Source organism: Lepisosteus oculatus, chromosome 8, assembly GCF_040954835.1.
Source record: "Lepisosteus oculatus isolate fLepOcu1 chromosome 8, fLepOcu1.hap2, whole genome shotgun sequence".
In the NCBI taxonomy this organism is placed as follows: Eukaryota; Metazoa; Chordata; class Actinopteri; order Semionotiformes; family Lepisosteidae; genus Lepisosteus; species Lepisosteus oculatus.
The window spans coordinates 51,475,783-51,497,156 of record NC_090703.1 but is presented as its reverse complement, the minus strand read 5'-3'; the positions used below and the strand labels follow the sequence as shown (position 1 = coordinate 51,497,156).

At 39.3% G+C, this 21,374-nt stretch overlaps 1 protein-coding gene across 9 annotated transcripts in view; it reads right to left on the bottom strand.

The window, feature by feature from the left end:
• Nucleotides 1–21,374, bottom strand: part of diaph2 (diaphanous-related formin 2) — a 491,250-nt gene that overhangs the window by 28,889 nt on the left and 440,987 nt on the right. For 8 of the 9 annotated variants that reach the window (XM_015351699.2, XM_015351694.2, XM_069193808.1 and 5 more), the window contains 2 exons: nucleotides 19,911–20,003; nucleotides 18,562–18,612 (listed from right to left, as the gene is read on the bottom strand). In XM_015351699.2, the coding sequence (XP_015207185.1) occupies nucleotides 18,562–18,612; nucleotides 19,911–20,003 (144 nt within the window). The remainder of the gene's footprint in view (nucleotides 1–18,561; nucleotides 18,613–19,910; nucleotides 20,004–21,374) is intronic. The other variant, XM_069193807.1, reaches the window with a different exon arrangement.

Here is a 21,374-nt window from a genome sequence, read left to right as displayed (position 1 = left end):
TTCTTTATGTGTTGAGTTTTTCTGTGTGCAGGGACAGACATGAGATCTACTGAAACTCCCATGTTTCATTTGTAACCCCTTTACCAGTTGTATTATTCTCCTATACACTTGTATAAAGATAAAGGAAAAAACAGTTTTATCTCATTGTTATCACCTTTCAACTTTGAAAGATGCTTGAAAGCTTCTGTAGTGAAGGAGCCAAGCCAGCTATTTTCAGTTATCGTACGATGTGCATATGTTTAAAGAGTTATTAATGTTAAGAACTGTTGGTAGTAATTATCGGTTGCTGTTGTGGTAACAGTGCCTGTTAATTTTGTTAATGTTTCCTTTGCTTCCTGGTGAATAGTTATTGCTGAAGAGGGAAATGCCGATGAGATATGATGAACCATTTAAATACTTGGCTACAGCTGATAGGTACTGGTCACTGGCAGGAATTACCAAAGTGCTGGTTTGTACTCTAGTGCCTCATAAAAAAGGATGTCCATTAGCTAGAATTTTATCAAAGATGAAGTTCGTACTATAACAGGGATTTGTTTTAAATGATTTTTAACGTTAATGTGGATCATCATAAGCATCACTATAAATTTAAAGTTATAGACATATAAAGCAATTTCTTTTAGAACTTCACAAAAAAGGGCAGGGGTTTTGAGGGAGAGGGAGAGGGAGGGGTGTGGCTGGGTACAAGGGCCATTATTCCACATGTGTTTAAAGAACCTCTTTTCTAGTAGTACCCAAACAATTTCTCTCCTGCTGCTGCTACTACAGAGCAATTTTACACACATGCATGTATGTGTTATTGATAGCAAAGTAAAAATATTTTGTATAGGGAAAAAAATACCAAAAGCATTTGCTTTGTAAAACCAACAGATGGGATCTAATGATTCTAGACTCAGGGTAAAAATGTGAGTTATTTTCACTTTCTTTCAACCTTTGCGCATCCGCCCTGTTCTGTGGGCTCAGCGTTAAGCGCTTGGCAAGTCTGGGGTGGGTTGGCAGTACACACAGGGTTTGGTAGGCTGACCTGATGCCCACACACTTGCAACAGCATCAGTGGCTGCACCACTCCTGCTTTACCCTGATGGCGCTCTGATTCTGTGAAAAGGGCTACATGGCTCCGACACCTGTGCACTGCTCCATGTGGGTTGAAAGTCATTATAATTAACAACCGCAATATGGAGCTTATAAATAAGCAGAAATAGCAAGGTGCAGGGTAATTCCACACCCAAACACTCCAGTTCTCCATATATTCACAGGGGAAACCTAGAAAACAAAGTGTGCAACTCAAATTTCAACTTATTTACTTCGGCTGATGACAGGTGTAGGCTGATTTAAAAAAAAAAGACATTCCCATGTACAAAGGTGGACGCTTTATAAAAATGCAGCTCATTTCCTGCAGCACACATCAGTGCACACAATGCTGACCATTGTACATTAACAGATGCATATGCTCATTTTTTCCCTATTGTAGGGATGAAATTGCAGACATCATGGAGGGTATACAAGAACTCACCAGAGTGAAAGATATGGTTAAAAAAAACTCAACTGTAAAACATAAATCACTCTAAAAAGACACACATTCGCTACTTTTTCTTAATCTGCAGTGCTTCCTATTGGTAATTTTGCCTAATTTACTACAGACACCTTTCAGGTTAAAGCACAACATTTACTCTCGCTCAACCCTGTGTTACAACAGCCCACAAACTTGTGCCAACATCAAGGCAAAACAGCAAGCAAAATTATTTTGGTGGAGGTATTTTGGTGAGATTTGGCTGGAACACATATCATTTTATATAACCTAAGTTTTGCCTTATGTGACAAATGTCTGCCTCACTTTAATAATATATTTGCACACGCAGATCATCACATTTGCTTAGAGTATGTGTATGTTTAATATCTTCAAATAAGTGCACCACACTGTTGTGTGTCAGCTGTGATTGCTGCTGCTCAAGACCGGGGAGTATACTAAGTGTGCATTTATTGAGATGAAGAAAGGAAAGATGATTAGAGCTACAGTTGGGTAGAAAATAGAAGAAGTTTGACAACATATGCAGAGATTCTGGGTTCTGTCTGATGAGATTTGCAGTGCAAACATTTACAGATTTCTTCTGTTTACTGCAATTTCCTTTATCAGCCAGTTTTGTACCCTACTTTCAATATATTTAGAAGCAACTGCTATTTTTTCTTCTCTAAAAAATGCCCTAAAAAATATTATTATGAAAGTTCTTTAAAATGATTTAACTATTTCCATGGCTCTGGCCTGCTGGCTGTGTTTTGTTTTTGAAACCAAGGCCACAGCCAGCACCTGCATTTCTAAAGAAGTGCAACACGAGGTCACCACATGAAAAAGGATATGGACCTGGGGGAGGGGCAGGGGTGCAGGTCTGGGGCAGAACTAAAGAGGGGCGTGTTCCTTCACAACAGAGGAACAATCCTGTTTTAGAGGAGGCACGCTGGTTTTGATTAAATTCCCATTTCCCCAGGTCTCTGCGGGCTCCTTTGTGAGGCTCCCTGCGCTGATGACAGAAAGCACCGCCGAGGTGGCAGCTGCAATTAAGAGGTCGTGCCTTTATTAGTTGCCCCACTATCTTCCCCATTTTCCTTTCTTTGTCTAGCTCCCTAACCCCAAGCTGAAGTTGTACTCATTCTCCGTGCTCCTGTCCCCACTCCTGTCAGCCTCTTCCCAACCCTCTGTGCACTTTTCCATCGTTCCTGTATCCATTCTTCTCCTTTCCCTCCAATTGCCTCTGTTCTCTCCCTCTGTAATACGAATCCCATACAGTTTGCCTTCTCCTATCCCAGGGCTTCATTATTATTCTATAGACCTTCCCTTTCCAACTACCCCAGCCTCACATCCACGGATGCCTTGACTTTCATGACTGATGGAGCTTTAATGCATCAGACAATTATTAAAGCAAAAAGACAAACTAAAAATAAGATACACTGAAAAGAAGAAAATAATTGTACCAACTGGAGTGTTATACAATCAGTAAGCCAGCACTAAGGATGTGCTCAACTTACCTCTGCTTTATAGGATTTATGCTCCAGATTTAGAATTGAGCTGACTTTGTTTTTCTGCCTTTCTTTTTAAAGTAATTTTATTGAATAGTTTTCATCTCCTGAAAAAAAACATTAAAAATATATCAATACAAAATAAAAAATGCACTCAGCTCTAGCCTTCTCTCTTCTCCCCTTTCCAACCTGAAGTTACAGTTCAATTCCTCTGATTCGTCATCCTTACTCCCCTCCAGCAGATTAGCTATGTTTAAGGCAGCAGTTTTACACTTTGAAAAACACTGTGAGAAATATATTAGAATATAAATAAGAATATAATTATATCAGTCTTGATACTGAAAAGCCCTTGGCCATTTCTAAAAGCAGAAGCTAAGTCTGACTAGACGTTTGGAGGAATACTTTATTTTTTATGGCTGTAAACATGTGGAACACTACTAACTTGTACATACATGAGCTAAAGGTGTTTTATTTTTCTTCACATTTCTCTGTCCTTGTATCACTTCCATCTTCCGTTCCAGTTAATGACCCTTTTGCAAGGGCACTGCCCACACTGGATTTCTGAACACGGGTGAGCATTATCACCAAGCCTGTGTCTCTCCAGCAGCAGCTCAGTGAACCCCATCTAATCCTAGCCAACAGTTTGCCTTTTGGGGCCCTGTCATTGTCATGCTGAAACATCCAGTAGCCCCATTCAGATGGCTTAAAAATTCAAAGCCTTCCTTTAAAAGGGGTTCACTTGTGTTCGCTTACAAAAGACCAACTAGAGTTACTCCCATAGAAGGGCCCGTTCAAAATCAGATTATTTCCACTCGAATCATCTTTTATCCACCTGCCAGTTAAGTATGTACCCAGCATTGTCTCTCTGTGAATACCTATTTTAGTATGACGGGGAGTGGATGCTCATTGTTGCATTTCTTGCTGAGTTCCTAAGCAAAGAAGCATGCTTCTTTTTCTCCCTTGTTTTTTAAGTATATTTCTTTGAAGAAATCTGGGCCACATGCCCCTAAGGAACGCAAAGTGCTTTAATTCATTCCCACCTTTTCTCCCTGGCTGCCATCTCCGAGGCCTCTGTTATGCCCAGAAGTGATTTGTTCAGGCTGGACCATCAAATCAATTATCGCAGCAGTATGCTTTTCTATTATGAGAGGAGAAGACTGACAACGGGAAGATAGCTGAAGGTGGAAGGCGCCTGGCCTCAATTTATTAGATTATTAAGTATCGTTCTTGTTGTTATTAATATATTAATAAAAATAACACCACTAACTACTGCAATGAACATTAATGTTCACAAGTGATGCTTTTGAAAATTATGTGAAAGGCACAGCACTGGTCTCCCTCTGCAGGCTGCTGTGTCACACCTCGATCAGACATATTTGAGAAAGACCAGCAGAAAAATCTTATCGGCTTTTTCAAAAGCTGAGGGAGCAAACCCATCATCCCACCACCAAGCCCCCAGCGCAAATGATAGGAAGTGATGATTCCAGAGACTGTGCTGGGAACAGAGACAGAAAAGGGGGAGAAAGGTACAAAGAAAGAGAAAAAGAGCTCTGGGAAGAAAGAGCAGGCTGCCGTACCTCAGCTGTTAACTCAACAGGACTTTCACTCAGGCGTTAGTCCAAGGCAGCCCTGTAAAAGCTTTTTTTTCTCCATCGACTGTTTCATCTCTTCAATAATTTAGGATTTATTCTGTTCCCAATAGATACCATAAAAAATGAATAATTGCACCATCAGCGTGCATCCACAGTAATGGCACTGGGAGAGTTTAACACGCAGAGTTGGTCCTGTCTCTACTGGTTTGAGGATATCCCTCCATGGGTGAACAGAAACATCATGTTTTATGATCTCAGCGTGCTAAGATCAAGTACTGTGTATATATAGACAATGGTGTCTGAATTGGCAAGCTTCACTTATTGCAATGATTATTTTGTGGAGTATACTAAGAGGAGGCCTATGCAGAGTAAACCTGGACACTTAATTTAAGGAGGACATTAAAAGCACCATCTACTTTAAAAATCAAATTTAAATTGTGTATATGGTTTTAAATGTTTAAATATTTCTTAGATTCAATTTCTTCAATAATTATGAGATTCCTCCAGCGTGCTTTTCACAATGATATGGTGTAAGCCACATTTTTCAGCTTTTTTGGGGGTGGATCATGAGGGCAGATTTCTAAATCCAGACGGAATGAAAACGTGCTCAGTGGACTTTGAGAACGGGGAATGGAGCACAGAGTTTCCAAGTGAAACACTCATAGCTTGTGGGAAAATGTAAGCAAAACAATCTTTAAAGAGCAGATTCAAGAGGTAAATACAAGTCAAATATCTGGTTCATGGTGATGCAGTAAATCACCTCAGTAAAACTGAGGTTACAAGATCTTTTAACATTTTAAAATCTCATCAGATTATGGTCTACTCCTTCTCCTCACTGCACCTGGCCACGTGATACTGTTAAATAAGATAGTTAAATAAGATACTTTTAAGAGCAGTTCCACGTAGTGATTTGTCTTCTGCTTGAGTGACCTTGCTGCACAGTATATTGAAGGGTTGCACAGTTCTGTATATAGCTAAGCATTTCTTACCTCCATCGCATTCACATCGCATCTTTATAGTTGTCAGTAGCAACTGTGGTCCGTCTTCAACAATAGTATTAAGAGACTCTTAAATAGGCTACTTGCAAGATTACACAATACATGATATTAGAGAACAAATTTAATGCTATGTTGATATTTGTTATGAAGTTTACACTGTCATTTCAGTTAAATTGCAATGCAGGGTCAGAGTATAACTACTAATTGCAATCAGAATTTTAACAATGTTGAGCACATAAACACAGTTGTGAGAGGAAAGCATAAATACATTATGTATTAACACTCAGTCTGCAGCCCCAGTTTGACTCATTCTGGGGGGTTAGCTGTTTGTCTCACAGCACCCTATCTTGATTGACACAAGGATACTGTGTTGCACAATCACTGTTAACTACTGATAATTATGCAGGAGATGCTCAATCAGGCAGCAAATGAGCTGGGACAAGCTTAGCAACATATTTTAAATAGTTTTAAAGTTACAGTGGCAGTATTTCCTGATTACTTCATATCTGTTGTGACCAGCAGAGAAGAAATGAAAAAGCAGGAGGGTTATTTTTCAATACATGAGATGGTAGTGCAAGACATTACTAACCCCATGACCCATTTAGAAATGGTGTCTATTCCCAACTGTTGCAACAATAAACAGTTATTCAGAAAAAAACATAAAAAAGCTCCCATCTCAGCTCCATTTCCCTTTCAACCTATCTCCAAGGTCAATCACAAGATATGCATCTATGTGCAAATGTCAGTTTCAATCTCAGAGGATTGGTGCTGCACTCTGACATTGCAGGGATGTGGAGTCTCTAAACCAAGAATGTCCTGGAAGACCAGTGTATTTGCAGTGTTTGCTAGGTCTCTGCAAACTGGTCCAATTAAGCCAATAATAGTCTGACTTAGGTCAGAGTTGGGCTTAAAACCTGGAAACACATGAGTCTTCCAGGAGAAGAACTGGACAACCTCACGCACGGGATCGCAAAAAATGCCATATCAGTTCTCCAGCCAGAAGTGTGAGAAAGAAATGAAGACTAAGAAGTTACAGCTTCACACTTTGGGTTCCCAGACTATTAAAAAAGGGACATGTGTATCGTGCTGAGTGCATCACAATAAAAAAACACAATCAAAATCCAGTAGGGAGTATTCTGAAAAAAACCCCCACTAATATTCTTTTGGAGCAGAATCAAATCGAATCTTCTGGAGTAGATTGTTCACCTAACAGGAATATTAATTCTTATGTTTGCTTAGAACTGAGTATATTTAGCATTGCCTTAATTAAACTGAAGCTCTGAAAACTGACAGTAAGCAAGATTAAAGTTTTGTGTGCTAATCAACACGTGAATTTTGAATCTTGCTCTTCATAAATCCTTTCAGAACTGGGCAGAGTGATTGATGTAAAAAAGCTGAACCAGTGGGATTACTACTAAGTAACTAAATGGGGCATATCAGTTTTCCATTACCAGAAAGGAACAGCTATTTGGAATGTTCAGCTCTAAATGAAAAGGTGAAGCCGCACTCAGACACTGCAGTTCATTCAAGTGTAAATGTTGCACGCTTCCAGGTTTTTTTTGCAAATGGAAATTTGCAGTTCATTCTAGAGCCCATCAATAAATAAACCAAACTAACACAAATAGATAAATAAATGCAGGAAGACTCTAAAATGGGCATCTGCCAACCCAGGTGATGGAAATATGTCAGGTAGAATCACGCTTGAGTTGAAGGAGAGTGGCTGAATGAGAAAATGCTGCTGATGGCACATTAACAGTTCCCCTCAGAGACATGTTTCAGCCAATCAGGGATGCTGAGGATTACAGAAGATTTTTGCAGGAACGGCACTGCAGGCACTGACATTAATGTTACTTTTAGTGTCTTTCCCTCTGTTGTTGTTGTCGGCTTTGAGAGCCACCAGTCTGACAGCAATGGAATCTGCCTTCGAGTTCTCCCCTGTCAGCACACTCTCCAACACTCTCACTCAATCTGCTTGTCGACTCGCTGGTACCTACAGGCTATGCAAGTCCGTTCAATCCCACGGACCTTGACCTTCGCCTCATCCGCTGGGTCACACGAACAAGGCAGCCAGAGCTGCTGGAGCACAAGAGACCAGGAGTTTTCAGACAGCACCACTTAAATATAAACAAGTCATGGTAATAAGTGTGTTCCATGTTAGAATGGTACCATTATTGTTTTAGTTATAAACTGGCCATGCAGTTGACACGCAAACCTTAAGGAATCGTTAAGGAAACTAAACTACCAAATGAGAAAGATGGGCAGGGTGGCCTCCTCTCGTGTGCAGAACTGTCTTATGGTTTTAGATTTAAAGAATAAAGAATGAACTAATCCCAGGCTTCTGCTGTGACCAACAATCCTTATAAAAAATAAATCATAGTTTATTACACCCCTCTTCCCAGACAACATCTTTCTTTCAAAAGAAATGGTAGCTGTGGCAGGCCGCCTTTCCAACATCAGACCTCGGTCCCAACCAACCTCGTCTGCCCAGAGCGCTGGCCTGAGGAGTCATCCTGAGGCTAGCACAGTGCTTTACATGTCTCAGCAGGGCCCTCTTCCCATGGAAATGTACTGTATGCCCTCTGTTTTTCTGCACTCTTTTTTAAAACAGTTTAATTTATTTTTAAATCAACCACAGTGTGCTAGCATGGTTTGAGCTTTTGATCCAGATCGTGAAAAGCTACGATGTATCATGAAAACCTTGTTCAAAACACAAGTGATAATTGAAAATGCACAATGGCTGACCTAAAATGAGCTATAAACTCTCAAAAACACTCAGTATGTCTTATAATCTGAATACAAGAGCTAACACACACCTGTTATGAATATTATTAATATTGAGTGGATATTCAAATTAAGAAAGTTATTTTGGTTGCAAAGGGAAAAAACATATCAATTATTATTACAATTTTACACTGAGAGCACTGATAAAACCATTTATATTGTAATAATGTCAGAAAACATGACTGTATCTCAATGTCCATCCTCTTCACAGAGAACAGCTGCTTTCCAGAAACACTTAGATGTTATTGCTGCTTTTGTTCTCCATTTTTATGGAAATTTCAATACAGGAAAAATACCCGCTTGTAAAGTGGTATAACTTGGGACCAGCAGGGGAGCTGCAGAGCACAAAAGATCTCATTTCAATTGAGCCTCTTCTGCAATTTACTTGACTGGCGGTTTTACCAAAAGTGACTTGCATTTCCACCCATCTACACAACTGAGTATTTTACTAGAGCAGCTCAGGTGAACCCCCCTGCACAAGGGCACAGCATAGTGTCTCAACTGGGATTTGAACCCACAACCTTCCAACAGGGAATCCAGAACTCCAGCAACTGCTACACACTGACTTTCTCATTTCTAATGATCACATTGTAGCAGAAAGGCCCTTCTTGGCTAAATAAAATGTATTGAATCCATTAATTCTAAACTTAACACTTTTATTAATTCCAATTTCACTATTTTCCAATATTTCTATAAACATGAGAATGAGGTTTTTATCCCAGTGTAGGTTTTCTGCAATTCATAAATGTGAATTATAGATGCAGACTTACAAAGAAGCATTCACACCTGCTAGCTCTCTCATACAGAGAACCACACTTTTAAAATTACACAGTTCTTACACAGATGGAAAAACATTAGCAAAAACATTTTACAAAGGGATTAAAGCAGCCTTGAAAGGAAAGATGCAATATGTCTGATTCCAAATAAGAATTGCTTAAGCTCATTCAGTGAGTGTTGGAAAACCATAACAGGATTTGATTATTTAGCTGGTGCCTGTCTATTACTCTAACATCATCTCAAGTCAAGGCAACATCTGCAGAGAGATCTCACTTAAATGCTCTGTTTACTACTGTCTGTCAAAGCAGGCCATCTCCTAACTAGATCTGAGCTGATCTTTTGGCTGACATCTTTCAAAGACTGGAGGGAAGGAACGATGGCAAAAGCGTTTGTAAGAAATCTGAAAAGAATTTAAAGTGGAAAAAAAACCCTTGTCTCATTGGCATGAAGAGAGAACAAATAATCCCAGACATAATCCACTGGGTTCGACAGAAGCAGACAGAAGAGAGTCTGTACACAGTTCATGCTGAGGATTTCCAAGGGCCAGTGCTGGGGGAAATTGTTCTTTTCAGTTATAAGTAATGTATGTAAGGAATTTTCTTTTAAAAAATATCTTTTTAAAAAGATAAAGGGTGAAAATATTTTATTTATTTTAATTGGTCTTGTTATACATTGTTTAAACCACTGTATACTGTACATTGTTTGTGTATATTTACAGTAACTTGTAACTGTAATGGATTACTTTTTAAAAGAATCATTCCCCAATATTAAATATTAAGGAATCCTAATTCCTTTATTTACTCTTCTTTGCATTCTCCACACAGACTTAATAGTTTCCCCTTTACCTTCTAAAAACAGAACTTGCATATAAACCTTGAAGTGCAGATATTTTTTTGCCAAACTGAGTATCATTCCACTCTCTGCTAAGTAGAAACAAGAATTGTTTGCAGGTGAAACAGCCCAGTGGCACTTCGCCTGTTATAGAGTTTGATGTCACTCTAATGAAACTTAGACTGTACTGAATTCTGGCATGACATACTTACAGCAGTGCTAGATGTTTCTTGAGATAAAAGCCTAACAAGTCATTCTGAAGATCTAATTAAAGATTCATTGTATGTTTGCTAGTTTCAAATAAGGTGTCAATAAACAAAAAAAGAGAAAACATTTCTCATCTTGAATTAATTTTAAAAAACAACTGTTTTCCTACAAAAAGTTGTGAAAACAGAAAATGTCTATTTGCCAGAGATAATCTGAATTTCAAATCAGTTTTCAGCAGAAGAAAATACGTCCCAAGCAATCAAAGGGTTATTATCCAGAGAATTAAATCATTTCCAGAGCAGCAGCTTTTTAATATACAGGCTACCACAGCATCCCATTTGCTATAAAGCATCCTCCTTTTAGCTTAATATAAGTGAAAATTAATAAAGAGTAAACAATCTAATTAAGGAATTAATAACGCAAGAACAGCTTCGCTGAAAAAAAATTAAAATAAAATGCTCTCCTTAAGTGTTTTTAACACACAGTATTCTTCTGGAGTTCTGGACTATTGCCAGGACTCCAGACATCAGATTATATTTCAGATGGGACAAAAAAATGCTTATTTGTTTCATTAATGCAACCAGCTGTGCACTCACAGAGCCACAGAAGGATCTGTCACTGTGATGGTACCATCAGTGGCCCTCTTCACCTAAACTCCACGGCATACTGAAAAGGTCACAGCCTGGTCAGACAAAAACACTAAGAATGAAGAGAGAGGCTAGGGCTGTAATTTGGTGAGTAAATAATTTGAATCAATCTACTCTAAAGTAAAGCAATGGATGTCCGTAACAAGCCACTTCTCCTCTAGCACCCTGCTTATACAGAGAGCTTCCATTCCTCACTACACAGTACAAGAAGACTGAGCATCAGTAATTCATCAAAAGCCACATCTGATATGTTGAAAATCTTCACATGGGTTGAAAGTTTTCCCAAAAGCAAAAAGTACACAGGGAGAAAATTATTGATTCCTTTTTTCTCTTAAAAGGCATCGTCTTAAGCTGCAGTCTCAAAATTCTCAGATTTCAGCATATCAGCAAGATAAATGGGCACACGGTGCACATGGGTTCTGCACAGAAATACACATAAGGAATGTGCATAAACAGCAGGTGTGTGTATATATCATATATATATATCTGTAATTAGAATCCCACAGACTTCTGTCACAGACATTAAAGAGAAACTCATCTGGGTCTTATAATCCGTGTGGCAAACTTCGAAAGACACTCTAAGCAGGGCTGTAACCCACGTTGCCCCCAGCAAGGAAAGTGCATTATCACTCAGCCCAGGCTGCCTGCGTTTCTCATTTCCAGCCAGCTTTGAGCTCCTGATACTTTCTGATTATGTGCGTCCATGAAGGCAAATGGAAAACTAAAATATTAATTTCGCATTGCACCGGCTGACAGATCGCAGATAGCAGCGGACACTCCAATGCAAACGGCTCCCAAATACTATTTGTCACTGGTAATAGACACCCTGCATTTGAATAACAATGGGAAAATTGCTGTGGAAATAACATTAAATGCCACAATTGCCTTTCATTTTCCACCGACGTAACTACACTCCATTCGGAATCGCTTTATTTATTGTCATCAGGATTATTATTAGGTCTTTTCCCCCTTAACCAGAGATAAATTAGCCTTAATTTGTCCTTTGGAACTTTCCATCTTTAGAAACCAAATATGATAGCTGTGGATATTTTATCTGAAGATTATGAGCCCGATTTTTCAACCTGAACACAGAGATGTTCTTATGATTTCCAATCTTGGTTTTAAAGCCATTCCCTCCTTTTTAGCTGCAGGAGTTATTGCTCTATTAAGAATGTCACATGGCCGTGAAGTCATCTGCAAAAATCACTTGGAGTTAAAACATTTTAAACAATCGTCCATTTGGTGGCCCTCCACCTCAAAAGGTTTACAGACAAGACACACCTTTTTAGTTGTTTTTTATGCTGCTGTTAGTAGTATTTGACCAGTATATTTTATCCATTTCAGAGTTTAGATAGTATTTGGTTGCATTAATGGTTGCATTGTCAATTTACTAGAAATAGCAGGACTGTTTAAACGTATTGCATTCAAGTTTAAAAGAAATGGAAAAGGTTCAATCACACGTCACAAAGTACTTGAGTTGATTGCTGCTGTTTCATTTTCTAAAAATGTTGAATTGCCTCTTTGTTAATCCCCTGATTAAAGATGATTTAAGTTCAGTAAGCCAGGTGGGGTATAATAGTCTCGAAGGCTCCACTTCACAAGCCTGTGCATTTAACATAGGTTGCCAGGGGTTGACTGCTTTCATATAACACATACTGTACAACAGCTTTCCCTTATAAAATGATTTATGAATGGTGTGAAAGGATAACCAATACTATTGCATTATGGTTTGGTTCATTTTAGTCCACTGTTATGAAGGAACTTAGATAAGAGGGTCATACTGCCAGAGTAAAGTCAAACAGCTCAGGCCAACAAGCTCTTCAATGCAACACTGAAGAACATGGTGTCATTCTGCTTGAATGGCTGCTTTTACTGATATGCCATTTATTAAAGAACTGAGCAGTTACACTCTGCTAGTTTTATGATCCTATATACAATTAGAATAAAACAGAAGATCGGTTTCACAGAATGAGCAATTAAACGGTACACAAAGCTTGACTGCGGTTTTCCAAGCTTTTTTTCTTTCCATTGATAAAATTTAATTTTCAACTCTCATTTCTGGGAGAAAAATGTGTGGGTGTGGAGTTTGACCCCAACACAAGGCAATCAAAGAATGCAATTGTCCCTAAAGGTGCATGCAGTATTTCTGGCCTCATAAACAGTCCTGTTTTTCTCAAACAGGTGTTGTGTCTCATGTTGCTGTCTCTGCAGTGCATCAATGGCCTTTACTGCTTTATCTCCCAAAGTGTCCAAAGGTTTGGCAATGTTACAAGCCCTTGAGGCTACCTACCACCTCAAAGCCAATCACATCAGCTAAACGTCTCTGTGAAGCAGCTTGGGTATTCTGAATAGAAGTCATCTATCACTACCTTGAGAAGGTTGGTCTTAGAGGGCTGCACTGTTGGGGCTTATCCATCATCTCTGTTTATCAACAACTTTGCCTACAGTGTGTTCAAAGGAGGGAGGTGCAGACAACAGAGAGAAAATTAATTGTTAAGGGCTAGAAAACTACTCACACACAGCTATTTGGTTAAATGGGTTTGTGGTGAATGATGATCTGCTGCAAAGCGCCTGACTTAATAAAAATGACAACCACGTGCAGCAGTTGAAATGCAACAACACAATTACAGCTGAACATAATGATTCTTTGGCTATTGTAATGCTATCTCAAGTCATTCCTTTGCATTTGTAAAGCAATATCCTACCACTACTTTCCTTCACATGACTTATTTTCAAGTGCTTCGAATGTTTTGAAGTGCCAAATACAAACCAAGACAGAAACAGCAAAGAATTAATTAATTGATCTGTTTTTCTGTGAAAAACCCAATTCCATCCAATTCATGCCTCAATAGCACTGTTTCCCAGAGTTCCCAGTATCACCCCAGTACAAAACCAGTTCAGAACCCTCTCAGTTTCTGATTCCATATACCTAGCCAAGTAACCATAGTTCAAACTAAACAGGTCAAAGCACAAATACCAATAAAGACTCTTTAAAATCACATTTTTTGGATTTGTCGGTATCGTATGAATAACAAGCATTTAATGTTTTCCTTCATTACATTCAAATTATTATCACAAGAAAACAATACCACTAGTCTAAACAGAGATTCACTGATTTGCTGTAATAAGCATTCAGGTTCAGACGGAACTCCTTTCTCATCAGCTGAGACAGGCTGCAGATCCAGATTGTATCATTAACAAAGACAGTAAAAAAACAGTCTCTTTGCTAGGGTATTGCATTACCTTCTGGAACAAACAGAAATGAGCATGTCACTGGTAACAAAACAAAGGACTCTGCTCACCTGTTGAAAATTGAAGCAGCACGTGTAAAATTTCTTTGTCTCCGTGATGGCATAATGAATTAACATGGAAGAAATGAGTTGTGGGGCTAAGAGGTGAACAGAAAACCAAGGATTCTCAAAACGGTAAAGTAACCACCTCCCTCTGCCAACCCTGTGCCATTAGGACAAGGATAAAAATGATTCAGATGTCACATTCTGATTACAGGACCTTTGATTTCATTACTCAAAAAACTCAGTTCCTGCGCAGCCCTCTTCCCTGCTCTCCTTTTCTCTTTCTGTCTCATTTGCTACTTCATAGATTCATCCCCTTTCTGCCTTGAAAATTTTATGACTGAAAAAAGGTAATTTAATCTTCATTAAACATACAGAAGCCCACTTTCTCCCCTGCCAGAGTGAATTAACTACAAGTCTTGAGGAGATGAGACAGTTTGGTTGAAATCCCATAACTCTAGCTTATATTATATCAAAGCATCTCTGCTTTTAATGGAGGCAAGTTGATCCTCTTCCAGTCATCATCAAAGAGCCCCTAATGACAATAGGAGACATCTGATGGAAGAAATTTATACAGTAATGCAGGAGAGGCAGAAAGCATTGTCTTTTAATCACTTATAAAGCTAGTAAATAAATAAGATTGGATTCTCCCACTTGAAATCTGATTAATATACCTTGGGGATGCTTTATATGAAAGACCCACTGAATATGTGGCTTGCTAAGGAGAGTAGAAATTGATTGCACACACAATCGATTACATGAGTAGCTCCCAACCCGATAGAACAGCATTTCCAGAAATAGCTCTAAGAACGATGGAAAAAGTTTGTGGTCACTGGGGGAGTTTACACACTCTACACTTAAGGAACAAAGAATCTGCCGGGGCAATCAGAGAGAATTATGAAGTAACAGAGCACGTGCTCTGTGTCTGTGACCCACGGACAGTACCTGCTCCAGTGCTTACCCCAGGAATCCTGATAATGATTTTTCTGGCTAAGAAATATGAACCGCCATGCTGCCATAAAGCATACCCATGCTGTGAACAAGGTGCACCCTGCCTGCATTCTATTCCATCTCAGTGGACTGGAATGCTTTGCCAACACATTTGTATTTAGTTTATGGCTTTAATAACCAAAAAACAAAATCAAAATGAAAACTGACTGTGGTATAGAAATTAGATCACGCTTTCCTGGGTTGGAGGCACTTGGTTGTTTATGGTTCTCTTTAGCTTAAAGCAATTACTGCCTAAGGCACCGTGCATCTGAATGGATAAGGTACCCACTTTTTAATCTCTTAGTAAATCTACCCATGTGCTGTAATAAGGGACACAGGTGTCAGGAAAACAATACATTAGTTTAGGATATTTTTTTTAAGATGACCCAGTTACATAGGTAAATATGGGGCCCAATAAATAAGATTTAGAGACCAGTTTAATGCACAGATGCACAGTGTTGTGTGAAATGCTTACAGTCACAAGTGAATTCAAATAAAATTAGGTTGATTGTGCAGTTTGTTGCCTTAATTTGTAACTTATTTCAAAACCAAGCTTTGCACTGTTTGTTTAGTTTTGAAGCCTGAAAATCAATTTGGGGTTTTCAAGTTAATACCAGACTACACTATAGAATAGGGTTTTATCCGAGATTTTCCAAAAGCTACATTAATGCTGCAATAGGATAAGTCACCATTTGCATCTGATTCCAATTACATGTGGGAACATATCTTTTATAGACGCTACATGCTGTCTTTACTTGTTGACTTTTTTAGACTGACTTTGGCCATGAAGCTTCTTTGATTGCCTGCAATTCATACTATTAAATACAGTGTGATCTATCATTTAAGGATCTTGGTAATTCAGAAAAAAGAGGAGCTCCAGAAATTTAATTTCACAACAATTCAAACTTTGATGGCAGTCTTCTGTAGCTGCATTATGTCAACCTATTGCATGAAAAGGGTTAATTGAAAAGCTACTCTAGAGGTTGCCTGCACGCTTGATATCCCATTATAACTGTCAACAATTGTGTGGTGGAATTTTTTAAAAGATGCTTTCACCTAAAGTAAAACAATAGCAAAATAACAATGCAGACATGTTTTTTCTAATACCGCCTACATGATTGATAGTAATTGGTCCAACCAGAATTGTGTGAAAGTTAGGAACATGAGGATATAAAGCACTATGAAAATCAAATCCTTACCTGCAGACCAGTGCGGATAACCAAAGGGGCATCATCACCGACATTATTCTGACCCCACAATAACATCATATATCTACTATCTTATTGAGCAAGTGGAATACTTGTTACATTTTCTCTTTTATGGAAAAAAAGAACAGAAGATTCCTCCAAGGACAGCTTTTGAAAGACATCTGAACAAGGTTCTGCCACTGAATCAACAAACTTTATTGTTTTTTCTTGTCCTTTTTGTTGCTGATGTGATTGCTTTCTTCCTATTTTAAAGCACACCTTTAAGGCATGCACTCTGCCTGGTAACCTGATCCTAATGTAGATCCTTCCATATACACAGCACATTTAATCAGTCTTGCAGTGATGGTTCATATTGCCATATTGGCATTATAAAAGCTTTTCCACCATTCACGCAAATATCACCCATTGGCCCATATATTTTAGATTGTATACCCATCACAAAATCAGGATAAAGAGTTGAGAAGACAGAAGTAAAAGAAAGATGTAAACAATATTAAGAGAAAAGTGATGAATCCAGGCAAAATGGAGAAAGTGCCTAGTTTAAGATTGGCAAAGCTTTAAGATAACCATGATGAACATTCAAAAAGGGCTGCATACCATTTTAAAATCTGTGCACAGGCACTGCAGAGTGAGCAGTATATTTTACTCGGTGACTAAGCAAACTCTTGGTTGTTTGTAAAACTAAAGACAGGACAAGAAAGTCACTGTCAGAGGACACAGAGGACAGGGCAGAGGAAATCCCACCAGTGGACAGGTTCAGTACATAGGGAAGGACAGCAGTACCTGAACACACATGAATGCAATCACACTGAGGGCACCATTCTTTTCTCAGATACAAGGAAGCCATGACAGACTGTACTTAACCACACATACAGTTCCACAGATAAACACACTCACACGCACACAGCAGGCATCCCTCAGAGGGAAAGGCTGGAAAGGCAAAGAAATAACTTTCTGTCACTGTTTTTCCAAAGTAGGCCAGGGCAGAAAAGGCCGCAATCCATTAAGGGGAAGTATTTTTGGGTGCTCTGTGCAACGTTTGACATTTGCAAGCAGAATGCCAAGCTGGAAAACAAGTCAAAAATCCTCGTGCAGGAATTGATGGAGGCATGAGCCCCCCATGACGGAACATTTCCTAAAAGCAAACGCACGTGCCGGCAGTGGTGACATGCTTTAATGGTGCAGGTTTGAGAGGGTAAAAATAGTACGTAGCTGGTTAGGTATCTGAGAGGGCTGATCAACACCAAGGAAATCATACTGAGCCTTTGGTACAGGGATGAAACTAAGGAAGTGAAAATATCTGCAGTTTTCTTTTTCATGTACACAAATTAGTATTATTCAAATATCTGATATCTCATTTAAATTCATCTAGTGACTCTATATCAGTCCTGTGCTGTAAGGCTTTTCATTTTGGGCTAAATATTCAATTAAAAAAGAGTATGAAGAGCTAGATAGCACAAGGAATACTTTTGTAGTTGATTTTGCATCTGACAACAACAGGGTGGAGGGCATGATGGATTCTAGCATCATTCAAAGCCATGAGGAATGTAAGCAGCAGGCTCCAGCTGATGTTCAATATTGGGCCAACCAGCTAATGCTGCAAGGTTAACAAGAAGAGGAGATACAAGTGGGAAATCACTGCGTCTCATCTTAGGCTCACTAAAAAGTCTGTCCCAAAGGAACAAGGAGGTTTCTCAGAGGCTGGTTCCTTACATCTAGAAAAGGACAGTCCAGTCCTGGTTCTGGAGGCCAAATGTGGATACAGGTTTCTCTTCTAACACAGCTCTTAATGAGCTACCTAAACTGCCTGGTTAACAGTTTAACCAGACTGATTCATTAGCTTCTCCCAGCTCTTCAGATGGCTTCCCTGGTGAACTGAATGTTCACTCAAAGAAAGAAACAAACTGAAGGGCAGAAGTTGGCATCTTCCAAAAAAAAACAAAGCAAAACGAAAACTAAAGAAAAGCAAACAGCAAAGGTGTGTAACACAAAAGTGAAAAGGGTGACTGTGCTGAACGGTGCATAGAATCATCATGCAAGATCTCTGTAGATCTTCGACAGAATGATGGCTGGGAGATTATCAGAGCTCAGCGTTGTGTATCCTTGGGTGCTTACACCAGCTTTTGGTTTGAATCAGGAGTCTCTATACAAGCTCTAGTGTGGGTTAGTCAGAATTTCTGCCTAGATAGAGGGGAATGGAGGTAAACAACAGAGATTTGCTTCGTTACCCTTATTGGCACCTGTCCACCATGATGTTGGACTGGAAGGGCTTTGATCACCTGTAACATTGATGAACCAAACAAAGAGAAACACATCAAGCAGGAAGCCTTTCAAAAGGGCAAAGGCAACTTGCCATTGTGAAACACTTTTGATATTGTCAATGAGAATGCCAAGTACTGGGACACTAAATAAACGCTGGCTCAGAATGAATCAGAGAAAAGGGTTTTAGACAAATACAATTTTCTACTGGATGTCAGATTTTCTTAGCAATTCAGGAAACACAAACAAAGGCAGGTTGTGAAGGAGTAGTTCTTTATCCTTGCCAGCCACTGGCAGAATTCTGTCAAGACGTGACCTGCAGGGATTCAGGAGCTCAGAGTCAGAATGTTTTCTGAAGTGTGGCATGATTCATCACTTTATTGGTATTTTCTAAAAAAGATGCACACCTTGACATACAAGGTTATACATCAGTTTTATTTTTTAAATAAAAAAAAATACATACCTGTTTCAAAATGTTCCTTGCCTGACATTGGAATTGAGAGTTAATAGACTAAAAACAAAATCTCTGAGTGTTTTGTATTTAAGAGCTCCACGAAAATGCCACCCATGGTCCATCACAAGTGTCATTCCAGTACACAGCCACGTCTGTAATGATGTGCTCTGACATTAGCTTTTCACTGTCCTGCAGGATTTATCAGTTTGGTGTCTGACATAACATATAACAGCCTCTCACTAGGATGCAAGGTGACTCACATGCATTGCGGTCTGAAAATCTACATGGACATGGAACTGGTGTTCGGTCAAATTCGTCAGTGTCACTGTGAAGGCTGCACAAATTTCTCAAAGTGCAAGGCTGGCATCACTTTAACCAGAAGCGTCCTGTGGAACAAACTGCCCTTGTGTTCTTCCACCTCACTACCTGGATATGGACACTCTTCAGAGCAGAGGTAATAGAATAAGATGTACCGTAAGTCAATGTGTCTCTGTGGATCCACAGCATCCATTCATTACATACAATAATCTGTGGCTTAAGAATGACGATGTGACAATGAATCCTTTAGGAAGGGCACCAAGGACAGATGCATTTAATAGGTTCAAGAGTCTTCAACACAGAACTGATAAGGTTACACAGTGTATATGGTATGTCTTCTTTTTTCTAGCTGCTATTTAAATATGAGTAGTGATTTTAAGCCTTCTCATTGCTCATTTTAATATTTAGAACAGTAGCTTAAAACATTATATTTTCAACCCTATGCCCAAGCAAACACAGTGGGCACCTAAAAGGTACTGAACAGGGAGCAGCGCTGCAGGACTTTGCGATCACCGGACCCCGTTGCCAATCACAGGATAGACCTACCGTTCCGTGGAACTCGCTTCCTCCGGTCGCGGAAAGCTGCCCCCGACTGCAGGGCCTCCATCAGGCTGTCCATCACACCGGTCTCGTCTCCTTCTGCAGGGGAAAGGGTGAAAGAGATGCGTGAGCTCCCACATGAGAGTTTGGATACTCCCGGCCTCTGCACGTGGAAAAGTGGCCTTCTTCCTTCATGGGCTAACCACTACATACTGTATGTGCGTCAGGAGAAGGAGCTAATGAGAAGATGCCACATCGTAGGACACAATCAGGCCACTCAAGCTGCACAGCCATGTTTTTGAAGCAGATATCCTGTTTTTTTTTTTTCAAGAAACACCTTGGATCAATAAGATACTAACTACTAAATGGACAAGGGGGGTTAAATGGCCTATTCTATTTTATAAACTTTATTATGCTCTAAGCAAACATTTTAAAGACTGTTGCTAGCGATGGCTGAAAGAGATAACTGCAGCTCCACAACCACCAAGATATGGGCCAATGGCACATGTTTCTACAGAGCTTTTAAGACAGCCACTTATTTGTACTGTGGTTGTGTATTACTATTCCTTTCAAATCATCAGAATTTAAGTGCATGACATCAAGCATTTAAGCAATACATGTACTGTGGAAAAAAACAAAACTATTCACAGCTTGTGGTGAGTAAGTAGCAAACAATGTGCGTATAATAAACACAGACGTATCTCCACATGAAGGTGATGGGATATGTGCACTGTCACTGACGAATACCTTTTCTGGGGTTCGCGGTCAGGGAGCTAAGTGCTCCTTACTAAGATTTAGTATGGGACTTGTCGATACCTGGGTGCTCTATCATTGACTACGCTTGGAAAGTAGCAGAAAAATATGCTCCAAGCCACTGCAGCTCTTTGTTCTGTAACACTGCAGGACAAAACTAAAAAACAAAAACAAGCAAGACAGAAAAGTCCAAACTCATAACATATGGCTGCAATGGTAGGTTAAACCTATACATTAAATCACATCATACAGTATAAAGATTTCGTGACTATACGCCTGTAGTCTAAAATAAACTTTGGTCTCTATCTGGGTCAGCTATCTCCACTCTCTGCTAATGACTCACTGGCTTCTCTTTCTCACTGCATTCCAGATCATACATAAATTTAAACTACAATCATTAAGCTGAATTATGGACATTGACAACATGAGTGAGTTACAGCTCTTAAAATGTTTACAATAGGGGAAGGAGCTTCACCTAAGAATTGCCATAGAGTATCCATAGTGTAGATATGTGTTTTCAGACATTGTAATCAATCATTTATTTTCTCACACACTTAGAAGAGATGACAGCTAACAAATAGAAATTATGACCAGAACAAGCAGACAAGTCTGCCTAATTAATTTTAGGTAATGCCACTCTTTCCCTGATTAACTCAATGGCAATATATAGAGAGTTTTTTGGTTTTCACAGTGCCAGGCAGCTCCTCCTGAAATAAC